Here is a 20,542-nt window from a genome sequence, read left to right as displayed (position 1 = left end):
TGATCCTGTAGCACATTGTGAGGTGTCCTGCAACTAGCATTCAGTTCTTCTTAGGATGACTTCCCTAGTTTGTGCATCCATTAGCACAATTCCTTGGGTATCAGTAACCAAGATACACATATGTGATATATTCATATGAACTCAAAATGAAGACTTACCCACAACTTGTTCCATTGCTTTATGTATTTGCATCTTTTGATGGAAAATATTTTTTGATGGAAAATATTTTGCTCATGTATGGATTCAGCCTACTTTTAATTTTAAACAAGTTAGTAAGCACTGAATTGTAACCTTGCATAAGGAAAATTTGGTTCAAAATCTTTTGCTGCAACCATATCAAATTTCTCTTGACCACTTAGCTGCTTGGTGGTATGTCACAACAAGCATGGCCTGCAGCCTTTGAGCTGTGAGAACAGTCAGTTTAGGCTTTGTTGTAATGTACTTGCTGCAGGCTGAGTTGAACTAACAGAGCAAAACATGTACACTTTGTTCTGGAAGTAGGAGCTTCCAGTGCAATCTGCTCTGTTAACACCTATACAGACTCTTAAAATCTTAGTATTTAAAGGATTGTTTTGCTGCCAGGGATGTGTTGAGTGGGGGGGGGCACCCCTCCAAACCACCTTATATGTCTGAATCGATGTGTGTTTGAAGTCCTTTGATCTTAGAAATGTGGGGGCGTGTCTCAGATTCAGGGTCCTCTTCCTTACAGGTTATATACAGGTTTATACTTGTATTTACCTGATTTTTTAAAGAGGGTTGGAAATTCTGAGTTGTCTTTTCTTTGGGTAAATATGGTAAAATAGAGAAACAATCATTGCTCACTTAACATTGCTTAATCAAAGAATAATGATGAATAATTGTCACCCACTTCAATTCTTGTGTAGTCCCTTGTAAATAGTGGTTGTTTGCAAGACGCTTTCAGCAGTAGTTGATGAATAAATACTTTGATTTTTTTTAAAGAGGGGGCAATCTTCTTTCAACTTGAGTAATCAGTTCTCCAGTGCCATACAGGAAGCCTTAACATTTTTAATGGATCTAAAACCATCTTTACTTCAGTTTCTCTATTGTGTTGCCCATGTGGCAATGAAGCCACTAATACTGATTGGCTGAGCTGATGTGGTGGCATAGAATTTTCCATGTATCCATAGTCGGAGAATAAGGCACTCTGTATCTGCAGATATAAAAGCATTAAAATCTGTGAATCCTAGGTGGCTGGAAATGACCTCTGAGATCATTTCCAGCCACCATTTTGTTTAAAGGAGCCATTTTGTGTGTCTTCTGTTGAGAAAAAAGAACTTTATTCCACAATTTTATGTGGAAAATGGGCAGTTTTGGGAGGCATTGCTGGACAGCTGTAGGCCTGTGGAGCACGGTACAACACTTCATTGCTATTTCTGCAGTTTTTTGCCATTCTGGTTAGTTTGGTGATGGTGTCTCTTCTAATTTATCATGATAAAAATATCCATGATCAATTGAACTGGAGCTGGTTCATCTCCTAATGACCTTACAAGTTGGTTAACTGCTTTGGTAGTAAATAAAATGACCAAATCATCATCCAATTTTAAAATGAAAATTAATCTAAAAAACTCAGAATCAATATCAATTATATATTTTGAAGTACTTGTGCAAAATAGTCATTTCCCATTGAGCTACAGATAGCAGTTTTGCGTACAGTCCTGCCACTGAATTTAGCAGAATTTTTATACCAGAATATGCTTGGAGAATTTTTTGTTAAATTGTGTTTTTTGATGGAATTGTGAATATCATACTTAACAATGAGCTACAGATAACGATTTTTGCATGAGCAGTCCTTCCACTTTAAATTAACTGTATGCACTATGTGCTTGGGGAAAGGTTTAAATGATGTTCCCTGATTTAAATCATGGTTAAATCTTCGCTGATCTGTATTAATCAATGCACAGTGCACCTTTAAACAGTGCTGTGGTGTGCGGGGGATGAATCTAGAGATGTGTGAATTGGCTCGAAGTCGAGCTAGTTTGCCATTGAACTGGGCCGGCTCAGCTCAACCTCGAGATAGCCAAACCCGCCCCCCCTGCTCAGTTTGGAGTTCTAAACTTTTGGGGGGAAATTAGCTTACTGACAGGTCTGGTGGCCCCTGCAGGGGGTTCTGCCACAGCCATGGGAGCACTCTGGAGGTTCCTCCTCTCTTGCCACCCCCTTCTTTGGGTCCAGTTTGGCCAATTTTCGGTCTGTTTCGGCCTTCTCAGTGGATGCAGTGGCCATTTTGGAGGCTGCCACGCATGCACCCTGGCCATTTGCATGAACAGGTAACATTAATGCATCTTCTTCCACCTCTGAAACATCAGATGTGGCCAATTTTTCCTTGGCCTAGGAGGTTTTTTCTTCAGCCCTTCCATGGGAAACTGCTATTCCTTTTTCACTGACTGTGGAGCATCACAGGAACCTAGAGGACGCCAGGCTATCTTGCAGCACCATTCCCACTCTGCTGCCAACCAAGCCAGCCTCACATTTGAGTAAGGGGGAAACCAGCCTTGCCATGCTTTTCCTCTGTATCCCAACCAGCCAACCCTGCAGGGAACATGCTGCAGCTGCCTCTAGTTCAGGCCTTGATGCTTGACAGACCAGCTTCTCCAGTGCCAGACTATCCTGTCCCCAGGGAGATTCCTGCTGGCAATCCCAGACCAAGCCCTGTGAGTAACCCCCTCTCTCCTCCTCAAGGGACAAGGGAGCCTTTTCTGCCTGATGTGGCAAAACAGCTAAAGAAGTTCATAGCTAAGGAATGCCCTGCTCTTTATACTCCTCAGCCGTTACTCCTCCTTCCACTCTGCCTGCCCCTATTCCCCCTTCTAGGAACCCCCCAGGCTTTCCTTTTCACTCTCTCCTGACTCCAGTCCTTGTAGGGAGGTCATTCCATCCACAGAGCAAGGGTGTTTTGTTCCCAAGCTGATGGGTTCCATGTGCAAATGACTTTTCATTGATCCTCACCTGAGGCACCAGCACCCCTCCTAAATGACTGATCCCACATCCACCTTGGCAGCACCCTTTGGATGTAGCACCAATCCTCCAGTATTTCTAGTTTTACCACCTCCCGCAGTACATCCCCTGTTGCCTATCACTCCAGTTCAGCCAGCATTGGATTCTGACTCCTCATTTTGGCTCTCTTGTCATTGTCCAACCACAAGACTCTGACAAGAAGGAAGGGTGAGTTATCTGATGAAGAGGCTTCTTCACAGATTCCCTTCTCCTCTTACATTTTTCCTGCTACTTAGCAAGGTCTTCCTTGCTAAGGCTAAGTGGGTGATTATGGTGTTTGTTACTCTGTCAGAGTCCACCGGCTGCTTCGGCACTGGACCAGAACATATTTCCATCTTCCTATGGCTACAGTTCCTTTTCCTCCATTAATGTTATGCTAGCAGAATGGAAGGCCTCTATCTCAGCTAAACCTGTGGGAGTCTGTCCTAAGAAATTTCATCAAAGCAGCAGTCACCAGTTTGATCTTTGTCTGGGCATCCATCCTTTGGGCGAAGGACCTAATCCAGCACATTACCCCAGAAAACTCTAAGCTTCGACAGGGTATCAACAAGATGGCCAAGGCAGTGGTCCTTATGACAGATTCCAGTCTGGATTACATTCAGCATGTTTCCAGAACTGTGGTATATGGAGTGGCAATCATTGTTCTCTCTAAATTGTTTTCATTTGCGTGTGGGATGAGTTTTGTTTTGGGTGGCAGTATCAAGGCAGTATGTGCACACATGCATTCAAAATGGGGCCTTCCTGATTCAACCTGAGTGGAATCTAAAATTAACTGAGCATATATCAAAAAACCTGTGAGCATGCATACATGTGCACTCTCTAGAGGGAACACTGGTGGCCATTTGCAGATGCCTTTAGCTCAAGAACTGGAATGTTGATTTAAAGTCTAAACTTACCCTTGCTTCCTCTCCATTTACAGATAACAAGCCTTTTGGAGACTCTCTTGAGTCGTCATGGCTGAAATCAGGGACAAGAAGGCAGCTCTGCCATCGGGATCCTTTCACAGGGACCTGTTTGCGAGTGGGTGCCATCCTTTCTCAGGTCCTTTTGACCTACCATTTCTTTCATCCCAAGAAACCATTCCAGAGAAGCTCAGGAGGTCAGTACAGGAATAGCCATGGTGCCAATTTCAAGTACCAGGGCCAAAACCAGTGAAGGCAGTGCAACAGAGGATCTCCAAGGTCTCTGGACTTGTGCACCTTCTCCTTCCTGTCACAGTCTAGCAGAAAGCAATTACTCAGTTGAGGTTGGGAGCAGATGCCTTCTCTTCACCCCCAAATAGTTCACTACCATGAAGAATTGCTTGGTGGTCAGCATTGTCTCCAACAGGTGCTCGCTCAACCTATCCTCTATTCCTCCCTCCCATTACATTGTCTCTCCCAGGTCGATGATTCTGGGAAAACATCTCCAGATTAATCAGCCCATTCTTCACCTCTTTCAGATCTAGACAATAGAACTAGTTACCTTGACAGAAACATGTCAAGGCATCTTATTCCATGTTGTTTCTTGTGCCAAAGAGGGATGGTTCCTGGAGAGCTGTACCAGATCTCAAGCACTTCAACAGCAGATTCATCAAGAAGAGGAAGTTCCGCATGGAATCCCTGTGCACCTTCAAAGAGTACAAAATGTATGCGGACTATCTTTCCCATATGCTCTCTGCTATGCAGATCCAACTACACCAACAAAAGGAATCTGACTTGGACCCGCTTTTTGGGCTGATTCAGGCGGACACCCGGGCTTCAGTATCCCTTCCACTAAACTCTGCCTTGCTGGACATCATTAAGTCATATTGGTCCAACCTTCTTCACTTCCCCAAGTGTCAAAAAGACTGAAAAACTTCTATAAAGTGCATACAGAGGATGAAGCTTCTGGGGGCTTTCTATCGAAACACCCCACGCCTAACTCCCATCGTGAGTGAGACTTCCCAGGTGTGCAATAAGACTCGTGTAACATTCTCTCCAGCAGACCAAGAAAGAAAGAAGCTGGACTCCTTGGGGTATAGACTTTATTCCAATGTGATACTACATCTGAAGGTCGCTAATTACCAGGCCCACAATGCAAAATACAATCACTTTCTCTGGGAAGCCATTGGGCCGTTCTTGGATAAAAGACAAAAACCAGCCCATTGGGCCATTCATGGATAAAAGACAAAAAAGAGGCAGCAAAAGCTTTTTACAAAGAGTCCTTTTAACTTGCAAAACAAGAACTGTACTCTGCCCAGTACTCCACCAAATGTGCAGCTAAAGTCATGGCCACTACGGTGGCCCTTCGCCACCATGCCTGGCTTAAATATTCGGGCCTGACCCAAGAGGCCTGGTCATGGATTGAGGATCTCCCATTCGACGGAGATGCCCTGTTTGGGGAGAAAACGGACAAAACCTTGCAAAAAGTTCAGAAACTCAGAAGCATGACATGCTCATTGAGCCTCCAGCAACCTGCATTATGTAACCCCCCAAAATCTAGATGGCAAAGGCCACAGTACTGCCAACACTCATCTTACTCCTCTTCAGACTGCTCCTTTTTGTTCCTCTAGATCTACTCCCTATGGTGGTAAGCAACAGTATACGAAGCCTATGCCTCACAAGCAGCATTCGCTTCCACCTTATCCCAAAAAGCAATGACTTGTCCAAACCGACCCGAGTCAGGGCTCGTCTCCTCCCATTCTTACCAGCTTGGGTGGAGATCACCACTGACTCGTGGGTCCTTATTATTCACCTAGGATACGCGCTCGTGTTCTCCGAGAAACCTCCACTCTTCCCTCCTCTCTCCTCAGCCCTGACGAGGACCTTGACAGCCAAAGTGGCCTCCCTCTTACAGAAAGATGTGGTCGAAGAAGTACCAAAAACAGCAGGACAGGGGTTCTATTCACCATACTTCACAATTCCCAAACCATATGGCGGGGTCTGTACCACCCTAGACCTCAGAGGCCTGAATTCTTCCATCATCTACAAGCAGTTTCAGATGATAACTATCTCTGTCATCCTCACCTTGCTGCGCAAAAACGCATGGTACGTGGCCCTAGACCTCAGGAATGTCTATTATATAACTATCAGGCCCCAACATCGCAAATACCTCCGCTTCATGATAGGAGACACCACATATCAATTCAAGAGTCTCCCATTCAGACGTGCCTTGGCCCCCCGGGTCTTTACAAAATGTATGGCCCTGGTGGTGGCATATTTCCAGGAAGCAGGCGTCCAAATATTTCCGTATTTAGATGATTGGATAATAGTAGCAGACTCTCCAACAGCAGTCAGATGCGCAGTGCACTGCACAATCTCGCTTCTAAACAAATTGGGACTTATCAACTATCTAAAATGCGAAACTGCACCCTTCCAGGGTGATAGAATTCTTTGGTCTTGTCTTCGATTCCCATCGGGCAAAGATATTTCTTCACCAACACACGATTCGCACACTGTTAGCACTGGCGTTTTCAGTCACATCCACATCAGTCCACTCAGCAAGGACCATTCAGCGCCTTTTAGGACACATGGCATCAACGACTCATATTCTGCCTTATGCGAGACTTCACTCACACATACTCCAGGCTTGGTTCCTTCAGACCTTAGACCACCAGTCAGACAGTCCTTTCAGAAGACTATATGTTCCGCACAGCATGAGGCATGCAATCCGTTGGTGGACAGTCCATCGCAATCTCTCCGAAGGCCCAGCATTCCACTCCCCTAAGCCAATCTGCACCTTGACCACGGACGCATCGGAAGTTGGCTGGGGTGCGCATGTCGAAAATCTCCATATCAGCGGCCTCTGGTCTCCAACCAAGGCAAGACACCACATCAACTACTTTGAACTTCTGGCCGTATACAAGGCCCTCAGAGGCTTTTTTCTCTTGTCAAGAATTCCGTAATCACTATCCAGATGGACAATACCACCGCCAAAGTGTTTATCAACAGGCAAGAAAGGACTGGCTCCCCAGACCTGCTGCACTTGGCAGTGACTCTCTGGTGGTGATGTCTAGCCCACAACGTAACACCCACGGTGGTCCACATTCGAGGAGTGGTCAACACGGAAGTGGACGCTCTAAGCAACTATGCACAGACACTCACGAATGCTGCCTGGATCTGATGGTTCTTTCCATATTTCACCGCTGGGGAACACTGGGCATAGATCTGTTCGCCTCACCAGACACAGTACAGTGAGAAACCTTTTGCTCATGGGCAGACAGAGGGCCCAGCTCCCAAGGAGACGCATTTGCAATTTCGTGGAGAAACAGGTTTGCGTACCTCTTCCCACCAACTCCGTTGCTACCCCGAATTCTGCTCCAAATTCAATAAGAGCATCTGGACTGCATCCTCATCGCTCCCTGGTGGCGATGCAGGCCATGGTTCCCCACTCTCCTGTGGCTGTTGAGGGCTGAATACTTTCCTCTCCCACAGCATCCGTATCGCCTCACCCAGGAAGGCGGTCACATACTGCACCCAGACCTACCCAATCTCTGCCTCACGGTGTGGAGGATATGACCACCTTCCCACCAGAACTACAACGCATTCTGACAGCAGCGAGTAAACCTTCCACATGCTGCTCCTACGCTGCAAAGTGGCGACGATTCCAACAATACCTAGAACAGCACAACCAGATGACGCAGCCAGTGGCTACTGCCACCATCTGCGAATAACTTCTCGTCCTCAAATGTCAGGGGCTTAAGATCTCGTCCCTGCGAGTCCACTTAGCGGCCATAGTTTCCAACAGTCCCTCAACCACCCCTTCTTGGTTCCACAACCCTGTCGTCAAACAGTTCTTGAAGGGTCTCCAACACGAATTCGCCGATCCTCCAATTATGGCTCCAACTTGGGACCTGTCCTTGGTCTTATCTTGCCTCATGGGTCTTCTCTTCGAGCCACTCGCGACCATAGACATTCGGCTACTTTCATAGAAGGTAGAGTTCCTTATAGTGATTACTTCCGCTTGACGAGTGAGTGAACTTTCAGTGCTCCGAGTGGACTCTCCTTATTTAGTGTTCTACAGGGACACAGTAGTGTTAAGGCCAGACATTGCCTTCTTATAAAAATAGTTTCTTTGTTTCACTGCTCTGAACCATTGGTACTTGCTATGTTTTTCCCAAACCTGATTTACTCTGGACAACGCAGACTCCATACACTGGATGTTCGCAGGGCGCTTGCGTTCTATCTCCAAAGAACAGCTCCTTGGTGCTTGCACTCTATCTCCAAAAAACAGCTCCTTGGTGTTTGACACCATCACTATTGGTCTCCTTCTCAAACCCTCAGAGAGGCCGCTAGGTCTCCTCTCAAACAATCTCACAATGGATTGTGCAAGGCAATCCGACTTGCCTGCCAAGGTACCTCTGCCGGCCCCTATACGGGCCCACCCGACCTGGGTGGTCTCGACCTCAACTGCCTTTGACCGCTCTGTACAGCTTGAGGTGATCTGCCAGGCAGCCACTTGGTCGACTCTGCTGTCATTTGTCCAACAATACATGCTGAACATACACTCTCGTCAACAGGAGGTGTTTAGCAAAGAAGTCCTGAATTCACTCTTCATTCAACGCTCACCTCCAGGTAAGCCTTAGCTTGCGATGCGCCCATAGGTGTAAGGCACAGAGGACCACAACGAAGAACAGGTTTCTTACCTGTAACTTTGGTTCTTCTAGTGGTCATCTGTGCTCTTACACACCCTCCCTCCTTCCCTCGTTAGAGGTGGTTGAGTGGACTCAGACTGAAGGGAAGGAACGAGATGCAGGCGCATATGGGATGGGGGCGGGGCTCCCGCCTAAACTTAAGAAGCTTGGAACATTCCGGATTAGTCTTCTGCGCACGCACAAAGCCCATAAGTGTAAGAGCACAGATGACCATTAGAAGAACCAAAAGTTATAGATAAGAAACCTGTTGTTTTTTGGCCCAATATGCATCACTTTACATTTGCTAACATTGAACCGCATTTGCTATTTTGTTACCCACTCCCCCAGTTTGGAGAGATCCTTTTGGAGCTCCTCACAATCTGCTTTTGTATTTCACTAAACTAAATAGTTGGGTGTCATCTACAAATTTGACCACCTCACTGCTTACTAGGGATGTGCATGGAACCGGCTGGTTTGGTTTGAGTCCGGACCATTTGTGTGTTTTTTGTTTGTTTGTTTACATTTTATATCCCACTTTTCCTCCAAGAAGCCCAGAGCGGTGTACTACATACTTAGGTTTCTCTTCACAACAACCCTGTGAAGTAGGTTAGGATGAGAGAGAGAGAGTGACTGGCCCAGAGTCATCCAGCTAGTTTCATGGCTGAATGGGGATTTGAGCACCCCTTAGAATCTCCCAGTCTGGTCCCGGGTGGTGGTGGGCGGTTGTGGGCTTCAGGGATTTTCTGTAGGCTGCGGGTGTGTGTGTGTCCGTCCGTGAAGGTTCCCCCTTCCCTGCTGGCCTCGTTTATCACCACTGTGGCCTGTATAACACTCTTTTTCGGCCTGTTCAGGTCTCCGTAAATTGGCACGGCATCCATTTTCCCCGCTGCCGTGCATGCGCAAATGGTCTCTGCAAGGCCTGGCATGGTCCAGGGCCTCACAGAGGCCATTTGTGCATGCGTGGTGTCCATTTTTTGAAAAAAATGGCCCTGGACCATGCCAGGCCTCACAGAGGCCATTTGTGCATGAGGGGCGGCAGGGAAAATGGCTGCCGTGCCAATTTATGGAGGCCTGAACAGGCCAAAAAAGAGGGTTATACAGCCCAACGAACTCACCCGAAGGAGAGAGGATAATAAAAATTTATTTAAAAATAAAATAAAATTGTGAGCCCCCCAAACCGTCGGGTGAGGGGTTCTGTTCGACCCCAAACAGGTTCGAGCTCGAACCTGTTTGCACATCCCTACTGCTTACCCCAACTTCTAGATCATTTATGAACAAGTTAAAGAGCACTGGTCCCAGTACCAATCTCTGGAGGACCCCACTTCTTTCTTTTCTCCATTTCCTCCTAAACAAACTGCCCACTTATTCCTATTCTCTGTTTCCTGTCCTTCAACCAATTAACAATCCACACATGATGAACCTGTTCCCTTATCCCATGACTAATAAATTTACATCAGAAACTTTGATGAAGAATTTTGTTGGAAGCTTTTTGGAAGTCCAAGTATACTATGTCAACTGGATCACCTTGATCCACATGCATGTTGACACTCTCAAAACTCCAAAAGGATGGAGAGGCATGATTTACCTTTGCAGAAGTCATGCTGGTTGTCCTTCAGCAGGGCCTGTTCTTCTATAATCTATGTGCTTAACAGTTTTATCCTTGAATGCTTTCCATCATTTTGCTTGCAACAGATGTTAAGCTAACCAGCCTGTAATTTCCCAGATCCCCCCGGATCTCTTTTTGAAAATCATTGTTACATTGGCTATTTTTCAGTCCTCAGGTACAGAGCCTGACTGTAGGGATAAGTTCTATATATATTGCAAGAAGGTCAGCAATTCACATTTGAATTCGTTAAGGACTTTCGTGTGGATGCCATCTGGCCCTGGTGATTTGTTAATTTTTAATTTTTTCCAGACAGTTTAGAAGGTTGTCTCTCATCACCTCTATCTGACTCAGTTCTTTAGATTCTTCCTCTAAGAAGCTCAGTTCAGGCACAGGTATACGTTCAGTATTCTCTGCCATGAAGACAGGTGCAGAGAACTCGTTTAGCTTCTCTGCAGTCTCTATATCTTCCTTAATAATCCCTTGCACTCCCTCTTTTAGCTAAAAGTTACCCAAACTAATTTTCGTCTCCCTTATTGTTTCCTTGCATTTCTTTTGCCAGAGTTTGTGTTCCTTTTTGTTCTCTTCATTTGGGCAGGCCATCCAATTTGTAAGGCACAGACATGCTCACATTCCCCTAATCTCAAGACCTGCTATATGCTGGTGATCACCAGGGTGGTGGCAAAGGCACACTCCGTGGGTGTGGAGCTAGTTTTAGTGGTTTCACATTGGCCTAGGAGACTGTGGTTCTCTGATCCCCTATGCCACATAGTGTCCCATCTTGAGGAGATGGGGGGAGCGCATAGTGCCCCATCTCAAGATTGACCTCACCTTACTTCCAAAGGAGAATTTTACTTTTTACTAGTCTTGGGATGTTATCTTCCTGTCCTTTTTGCCCAGCTTCATCTCATCCTAAGGAGTGAATCTGGCACAGACTTGATGTCCACAGAGCACTGCACATAAACATATGCAGAACTACAGATAAGACCCTCTTTTTGACCCATTTCAACCCAGCTCCAAGGTGTTGAAGTCTTTCTTGGCACATTGGATCAAGTCATGTATATTATCTTTATTTACCAACCCTATCTCTACCAGTTCTTCATTCTTTCACAGCCTGCTCCACGCGTAGCACCTCCACTTTGGCAGCATTATCTACACATGCTCCACAGACTATGAACTGCAAAGCTATCCCTTGGTCCTCCATATTACCCTTCATGAAGCATAATAAGATAAATGCATTTTAGTTGGCCAAGCTGCCTTTGGGCGCACGGTGCTTCAGCAAGTAGTGACTGCCTGAGCCACTTGCTCCCTAACAGTATTACTCTGATATGTCCCACCATTAGGAATGACAACCACTTACACTGTGTGAAAAAGAAACATTGGACCACAAATGATTCTTTCTACACACTATATGGAGGTCATCTGGCCTACCCACGGCACAGTTCATTCAAAGTTCTGTAATGCTATAAGGGCTTTATACTAACTGCCTGACCTTGTTTCCTATCCATTCTTCAATCTTTAATTCACCTCCAGATTTTGGGAGTTGAAGCAGTCAAGTAACTGGGAGGGTCCTGCTCCTCCTTCCACTGCCTGCTGGGTAAGGAGGCCAGTTCACCTAATCTACCTGAAACCTACACTGTAGAAAGAACCATTCACGATAAGTTTGTTTCTTTTCTATTGATGAATTAACCAAAGCAGTGTCCAGTTATTTGCCCAGATCTCAGGTTTTGAAGTTCATTGTTAACTTCCACACACACTCCAGAAAACCTGTTATTAACATACATCATTATGTGTAACAAGTAACAACTTGAACCACCATCTCAGCCTTTTAGTAGTGTGACCTTCTGCAAGGACTACTTCTTGTTGATATCTCATTAATGTGACTTGAATGGGACACTGGATTATGTATATTGGTGCCAAGCACTGTGGAGCAAAAGCTATATGACAAGATATTGGAAAGAATTTTCAGCCAATCTTATTTTTAAAAATGCTTAATTAAAGGTGTTACAAAAAGTAACAACGTTTAATTAAAAACTGATCCAGATGTTAAAATGAGTTTGGCAAGTGTCTCTTTCAAATGGCTTGGTTTTGCACTCTGTGGTCAGGATCCCAACTTAAGTTAGTCATGATTTCTAATTCATTTTAGTGGTACTTAGTCTGGATCTTATCTAATCTGTATTAGTACAGAAAAATGGTTTTTAAAAGCTTGTGCTTAAAGTTTGTAAAAGGCCTTGTATCCAATATCTACTTTTCTGTGGTGTGCTTTTTAAAAAAACACATGGGAAAATACTTGCTTTGTGAGGTCACAAATTATAAATATGGCACAACAGATTATGTGCTGTACTTAATAGCTTGATGCTTGAGGGTCGGGAGTTGGCAAGTTATAAGGGTTGAGACTAAGAGCCAGCTCCTGGAGTCGGGGAAATACTCCTCTGTATCTTGCATGGGTGCTCCACTGAACCTCCTCTGGTGATTTTGTTTAAAATTCTATTCTGTGCCATCTATTTACTATTTTGTGATTTGTCATTTTTCAAACTGTGAATATGTATGGCTCAATTCAACAACCAGATAGCAAGCACTTGTTTTTCATTTTGTAGAACAACCTAGTTCTGCCCCATTAAATACCAGCTGTTGCTTCTTGAAAATTATGGGCTCTTGGTTTTCAAGTAAATAGTCTCGTTCAGTATTCTTGTCTATGTCCAGAAAGAGAGAAAAAACTTTGTTTGAAAACAAAGTTGCAATTTGTGTATCATTTACCATTTTCTAGAATAAAATATTTTACAAGCAACAAATTAGTATCAAAGATATATTTCATTTCTGGATTATAGACTATACATTAGTTGCAAATCAGCTTTTTAAGATGGTTATACAGCCAGTTAGTATGTGTTGATACTTTCCAAAATACAAATGGGAAACTGAGATTTAAAGCTCTGGTAGATTTTAATCCAGGTTTTGGGGGAGTTGGTGTGTGTTTATCGGTGGTGGTGGTGGTGGTGATTTTAAAGTAACTTAATTTAAATCAATCAGCCCTGTGCATACAGCATCCATACCTTTCAGAAGAACTGTTGCATTACTATATTACATGTAGATAATGACAAATGTCAGTGAATGTAGAAAACATTAAGCCAACTCTGTTGGACTCCAGTGTAAGTCCATGCGTTCTCCAGTATGTGGCACATTATGGTTTAACTGTTACTGCCCTATAGAACCCTCTGTTTTCTTTGCCACTAAGACATGCTTTTGAAAAGTCCTCAAATATTAGTTATAAGCATTGTGGGGAAAATATTATTGGAGGTCTGAAAATTTGACGAAATGCATACTCAGAAATGAAATTGGTACCATGTTAGCACTGATTAATGGCACTGAATGGCAGCAAACATTTCTCTTATCAATTGGATGGCTATATAACTGGGATTGGGTAGGTGATGGAAGCATGACTACATTAAGAATATTAGGATATCTAGGTTAGGATTCTTAATATATCATTACTGCATATTCTGTTTTTTGTTTTTGTCTTTTGTTTTGCTCTAAGCAGTAGTTACAAAAGAAAGGGTATTGAAATGAAGATATTCCTAAACTTTTTATTACTCTTGAATTTCTAGATGGGAATGATGAACAACCCCAGTCCTTATGTCCCACCATACAGCCAGAACACTGGACAACAAATGGGAGCCAGTGGACTTGGTCCTCAGATGCAGAATAAGCCTGTACTACCTAACAGCTTACCCCAGTTTCCAATGGACAAGAAGCCAGTGCCTGGTCCAGTAATGCCTAATATGGTAGGTTTATTATGCATCAAAATGCCTGTAAGCCAGAATTCTAAATTTTCAAAAATTAAATGGTAGCTAGAGATGATGATACAGGAGGGAAGTGACATGCTCCCTATAGCTGCCTGTAGTCAACAGGCTTGCAGCAGGATTTGAGCTGGCCTTAGTCAAAAGCATGTGATTATTCTGATGTCAGTTTTTCAACCTATAACTAGTTTTTTTGAGATACAACTGCAGATATCAATAAGCAATAGAGCTGTTCAATTGGTGTAGATCTTACATTTAATTGTTTCCAGTACTGTAGTCTAATCCTACATTCTGTGTAGCTTGGGTGAAGAGCACTTTAAAAGCCCTGCTCTATGAATATGAAATTATAGTAATTAGACATGTTGTGATGAAGGAATACTGTTAACATGTTGTGCTCAACAGTTGTGATCTGTAGCCAATTTATATTGAGTACATTGATTAACTTGAAAAGGGAGTGACTAAAATAGTATTGGTTTGCTATACTTTCTTAGGGCTGTTAACAGATTCAAAATCTTTTAATTGAACAGTTACCTACCTTGTAGAATATGGTGATCTATTAAATTAAAATGTGCATGTTATCAACTCAAAGATGGTGCTGGCTGAAGTTAGTCTTGGTGAGCATACAGTGTTGGATGTGCTTCACTTTGCTAATTTGGGCCATAAAGAGAAATGATCAGGATTATACCCTATTCAGTTACTCATCGAGGGAACCTGGATGTTCTTAATTTAAACTTGAGAGACTGTAAGAGCCTGGAAAAAAGTTTTGAGTTTCTTAAAAAGCCATTTAGATTAGTGCTCAGTACAGATTCCCTCACAATAAACTTGTCACGGTTGGCTTTGAAAGGGAATTATTAAGCAGAATGTTTACATCAGTGGTACAAACCCAAACGCCCCATTGGGCTGGAACCAACCACAATGGCTTGGGGCTGGGGTACCTTTCGAACCGCATTCGCCCATATGAATCTGCCAGGGCCCTTCGCTCATCATCTCAGGCCTAGCTCATGACCCCGCCACTAACAGAGATCCATTGGGGAGGGAGGCATTTTAATGCTCCATTTTTAATTTTTTAAAAAAATTTTGGTTATATCTGGTAGGTTCTTTAGCTTTTTATAATTTTCTGTTTTTAGCTTTTAAAATAACCTTTAATTTGAACCTAATAATGATTATGGTTTTTAATCTGACAACTTTTTTTTGTTTAATCTAGTTAATTTTATTACTTTCATTGTATCTTGTGTTTACCTTGTTGTGATCCACCCTGAGCAGTAATGCACTGGATGGGCAGGGTATATATATTTTAAATAAATAAATAAACTTGACATGTGGGGGACTAAGGTTAATTTTCAGTGTATTAACATTAATTATTAGAAATATTAGTGAAAGCAAGTATTAGTTATGAATTGCTTCCCCCTACCATCAAGGGGCAGTTTTAACCAAAAAGAGTGGCCATAAAATAGGCCCTGGCCCTGCTCAATCAGTGAGGCACCTGGAGTATGTGCCAGTCACAAACAAATGCCAAGTCCTCTGTTTCCTCCAGTTGCTTTGCATTGAAGTTGCAATCCTAGGCAGAGCTCTTCATGACTCCTGCTGCTGTTGCAGGATATTCTTCTCTGCAGACCAGCAAAAAAGTCTGTTGGCTGGATTTGGCCTTGTTATGCAGGCCCAACCTGTGTCTTGTTCCAACCATTGTTCCCAGCCATATTGCATTGATGGTAACTGCAATCTCTGTTGCACATAATACTAGATTTAGTTGCTTGTTGTGTTGAGTCTTGCATATATGAGAATATTATGTGCTGTACTCGAAAGACCAGTAATTAAGCCATTTTGTGCACACATGGTATTTCTACTGGGTATTGTGAGCTTTATTGTTGCTTTCCAGAGTGGAGATCTGTTGTCAGTAATGAAGAAACTCCTTGAGGATCTTTTTTCCCTGCAGAGGAGCTCACAGCTTGTTAGCTGACTGTGAGAGCAGAGAATTGATTAGCAAATCTTAAAGTAATTGATATAGGCCTGGCCCAGCTCAGATGTAACACCAAATCATGGATTGTTAGGAGTGTGAGCCTTAGGAGCCTCCCTTTCCCCTCAGTGTACAAGGGTGGAGACAGGACGGATCGAAAGCTTTCCTTGGGTATTTAGTAGCACATCGCAGTTTCTTGTTCCATCCAAATGCTGGAAGGTAGTATTTGAACATAATTTGGATGAAACAAACTGCAGTGTTAACAAGTCACAACTTTGCATTTTCTCCCCTTAACACACAGTGAGGAGGCTCAAAGTCCCAAGTTTATGCTTGTAACAAACTATTGTGTTAGGTCTTAACCAGACAACTGTTGTTTTCATGGTTTAAGGAAAGTTTCAAAAGACTAATAACATCTGGTGCGTTTGGTGGACTTTTAGAGAACTGTAAGGATTTGATTTCCATTTTTGTCTTCTTGAATGAAGGGTCAACAGCAGACTCCTCCAGTTCAGCAGGCTGGGATGGTGTCAACTGCCCCCCAAGGTATGGGATCAGGAGCGCCTACAGCAGACCCAGAAAAACGCAAGCTCATTCAACAGCAGCTTGTTCTCCTCTTACATGCTCACAAGTGTCAGCGGCGGGAACAAGCAAACGGTGAGGTGCGACAGTGCAACCTCCCTCATTGTCGCACCATGAAGAATGTCCTGAACCACATGACACATTGCCAAGCTGGAAAATCTTGCCAGGGTAAGTAAAGGTCTCTGTCTCCTTAGGAATCAGTGATCCTATTCTTAGAAAGGCTCTTTGGAAGTCTGCTTGCTCTCTGAAATATTACTAAGTCAGGATGAAAAATACAGGTGCTTTGAAGTTGTAATAATAGGCTTGGGCCTTGATGCTTAATGCAACAGGAATGAGTTATCCAGTAACAGCATCTTGTAACTGAATTTCCATTGATGAAAATACTGCCAAGTGCAAAGCATCCTTGACCTGCCTTTGGATGACACATGTCCATAGGACATGTTAGGTTGTGCTCAGTTATCAATTAAAACTTGACTAGGGAAAATATTTCCAATTTTAAGAGCCAGCAATACAAATATTGCTGAGTATTGCTACGCACACAAGAATAGGTTGCCTTGTGCATAGTTCCTAAGTACCATGTTTGACAGCTAAGAATCGGGGGATTTTCCAGCTTTGGAAAAATCTGGAACTACCCAACTGGGTGGGGAGGTGGGAGTTAATTCTGTCCTGGCAAACAGAAATATATCTCATAAACATCTTAAAGAGAGATCTTAGCATTGAACTAAAGAAACAAGTTTGTATAAATAGCTTGGAAGAACTTGGCAAATTAAATGTGTCACAAAATGACTTTACCATTTTTATTTAGTGGCTCATTGTGCATCTTCACGACAAATCATATCACACTGGAAGAATTGTACACGGCATGATTGTCCTGTATGTCTCCCTCTCAAGAATGCCGGGGACAAAAGAAATCAACAATGTAAGCACTTAGTTTATTTTTTAAAATCTCTATCACTAATAATTATAGTTGGGCTACTAAGAGATGAGGACATCATCCCATTTTTTCATTATTTTGGGTTTACTAGTATACTAATTAGGAACATAGGAAGCTGCCATTTACTGAGTCAGACCAATGGTCTATCTAGCTCAGTATTATCTTCACAGACTGGCAGTGACTTCTCCAAGGTTGCAGGCAGGAATCTCTCTCAGTCCTGTCTTGGAGAAGCCAGGGAGGGAACTTGGACCTTGATGCTCTTCCCAGTCCGGTTCAATCCCCTGAGGAGAATATCTTACAGTGCTCAGACTTCTAGTCTCCCATTCAAATGCAACCAAGGCGGACCCTGCTTAGCTAAGGGGACAAGTCATGCTTGCTATCACAAGACCAGCTCTCCTCCACGTGGCTGAAAGAGGTGGGCGGGCCTGTAGCTTATAGGGAGAGCTGGTCTTGTGGTAGCAAGCATGACTTTGTTCCCTTAGCTAAGCATCAATAATAGAATGAAAACTTCTGTTGAACCTTTTTTTAGGGCTCTAATGTCTGCAGTTGGTTTAGTGCTGAGCAAAATATTCTCATAATGCATTGTTCATTGTGCATCCTGCAGGCCAATGACAGCCTGCTCAGACTCCAGTGGTGGTTTCTGGCTTGTTGTCCCCACCCCTGGGCCGCCTTGAGTCTTCTTGACCATCTTGTGTGCTGTCACTCTCTCTCTCTTTTCTCCTGCTCCCTGCATACATACACTCTCTCGCTGCTGTTGTGGCAGCAGCCACCTCACTGGCCCACACTCTCTCTTGCTCCCATCCTTCTCTGCCATGTTTGCTTTCTCTCCCACCGCTGCACTGGCCCATGATCTGCCTTGCTCCCCTCCTTCTCCTGCCCCACACGCACATTCTCTGTTTGCTGTTAACCTTCTTCTTAAAGGTTATCCACTTGTGACTAATGTGTACAAAACTTCTCAGCTTATCACTGAGGGGTTTGCAAGGGCATGATATCCCAATTACTTGCACCTTGATAATAGAGAAGGGTTTTCTTTAGCACTTCTCTCTTGCTGCTCATCTTAATAATAATTGTTGGGTTTCTTTTAGCATTACTAGGTGGTGGTGGAGGAGGACCTGGCAATCCTGGCTCTGTTGGAGTGGGACAGCAGACAACACCTAACATAAACACTACCAGCCAGATTGACCCCAGTTCTATTGAGAGGGCTTATGCAGCCCTTGGCCTGACGTATCAAGGGAACCAGATGCAGACGCAGTCACAGGCTCAAGTGAAGAGCCAGCAGCAAGGACAGTCGCCACAGGGACTTCGTCCCATGAATCCCACAAGTAAGTACATAACATACACAACCATGGTGTCTTGCATGTTATTAAAGGTGCTACATATTTATTTATTTATTTTTATTTTTATTTTACATTTATATCCCGCTCTTCCTCCAAGGAGCCCAGAGCGGTATACTACATACGTAGGTTTCTCCTCACAACAACCCTGTGAAGTAGGTTAGGCTTTACTGAAGTTGCTACCCCATCATTAAGAAATGATGCACATGTCTTACATAATGCTAATAATTGAAGAATAAAATGTTGCAGAATGGGGTGACAATCCACTGTACTGGTTAGCATTTTTCCTTATACATAAAATGTACAATAAAGGCATCGTCACTTTCATCTTCAGCTGCTGTTCCCTTTGGGGGAACATGGAGCTATCTTCCTTCCTTAAACTGCTGTGTGATTAGGTCATGGAATCAGAGGAATGAAACTGTAAGGGCAGGGAGAGAGAAAATGTTTCTGAAACAAACCCTGAAGGGGCTTTGTGGCTACATTGAGACTTCTGGGCACCTAGAGCAAAGCATCTTTAGTGGAACATAGTTAATTGCTTCCTTTTACTTGTCTAGATGCTAATCCTATGGGAGTGAATGGAGGTGTTGGTGTTCAACCCCAGAATTTGTTATCTGACCCAATGCTGCATTCAGCTATGAATTCTCAAAAGTAAGTTATTTTTTGTTTTAGTTGTATACAGTGTACCGTTTCAAATATATTGAACAAAATATTCTGTCTATGTATGAGAGAATATGAAATAAAAAGAAAAGGGGGTTTGAATATGAGGACCTTTTTAGAAAAAAGGATATAGGATTAAATTGTTATCCCTGGGTTTGTTGCAAATGCAGTTCTTTATACAGATTTCATTGTTTCCCAGATGGCCCAATCTGAGGAGATCAATATGTTTAATGAGATGAAGTTGAATTAGTATTGGGGTATGACATATTATGCTTACTGTATGCACTGTATCAGTTTTTTCTCTCTACAGGCTCAGCCTGTACCTGAGAACTCATTTTGGTAAAGGTTTGAACTATAACATACAATATGAATAGGGCTGTGTATGCTTTTGTAGAAGTTCAATTCTGAGCCAAGAGAAGCCAAATTATTGCTCACAGTAACTCTGCTTCTGCTTGTCATTGGATGAGGCAAGGAAGTAAGTGGGGCACTCAAGCCTGATCACAGGAAATTCTATGTACCCCTTCTGTCTTAAAGATTTTACCAGCTTTGAGTCGATAACCATATTGTGATAAGGACTAGAAACCTTTTGAGTGAAAGTTGAGAGCCCCAGGGTGTTGAATTCTGAACCTAGTAGTGAAATCTGTATTTCTGTGGTCCCACACAAGGGCAGAATAAATAAAACCCTGAATGTGGTCCTCAAACCTTTGCTATAATCATAACAGCACAGTTCCATTTCTCAGGGAGAATAATGTTGCAGAAAAGATTGAAAGTAGTTAGGGACTGTCATTTGAAGGTGCTGGAACTATGGACAGGGCTATTGTGACAAAGTTGCTTTTGTCCACGTAGCAAAGGGACGAGTGTGCTGTGTCAGCAACAAAGAGAAGAAGGGACTAGAACAGAGAAGGGCCAAGTAGCTTAAAATGTACTTGATTCTGGAAAAACTTGGCCTTGGAAATTAAGGGAATTATTTCCATGACAAAAATTGAAGCACAGCTATTCCTCATTTATTGAATCTTTAATTGTTAACCTTTTGATGGAATACAATGTTAAACAGCTCAAAGAACATTGGTCTAGAATCTGTC

The 20,542-nt window shown here is 43.3% G+C and overlaps 1 protein-coding gene across 1 annotated transcript in view; it reads left to right on the top strand.

The window, feature by feature from the left end:
• Positions 1-20,542, top strand: part of EP300 (E1A binding protein p300) — a 113,398-nt gene that overhangs the window by 51,024 nt on the left and 41,832 nt on the right. The window contains exons 3-7 of the mRNA XM_053255349.1: positions 13,814-13,990; positions 16,442-16,703; positions 17,341-17,454; positions 18,555-18,791; positions 19,358-19,451. Of these exons, the coding sequence (XP_053111324.1) occupies positions 13,814-13,990; positions 16,442-16,703; positions 17,341-17,454; positions 18,555-18,791; positions 19,358-19,451 (884 nt within the window). The remainder of the gene's footprint in view (positions 1-13,813; positions 13,991-16,441; positions 16,704-17,340; positions 17,455-18,554; positions 18,792-19,357; positions 19,452-20,542) is intronic.

The sequence above is a fragment of the Hemicordylus capensis genome, chromosome 5 (genome assembly GCF_027244095.1).
Source record: "Hemicordylus capensis ecotype Gifberg chromosome 5, rHemCap1.1.pri, whole genome shotgun sequence".
Taxonomy (NCBI): Eukaryota; Metazoa; Chordata; class Lepidosauria; order Squamata; family Cordylidae; genus Hemicordylus; species Hemicordylus capensis.
This window is presented reverse-complemented; position numbering and strand designations above follow the sequence as displayed.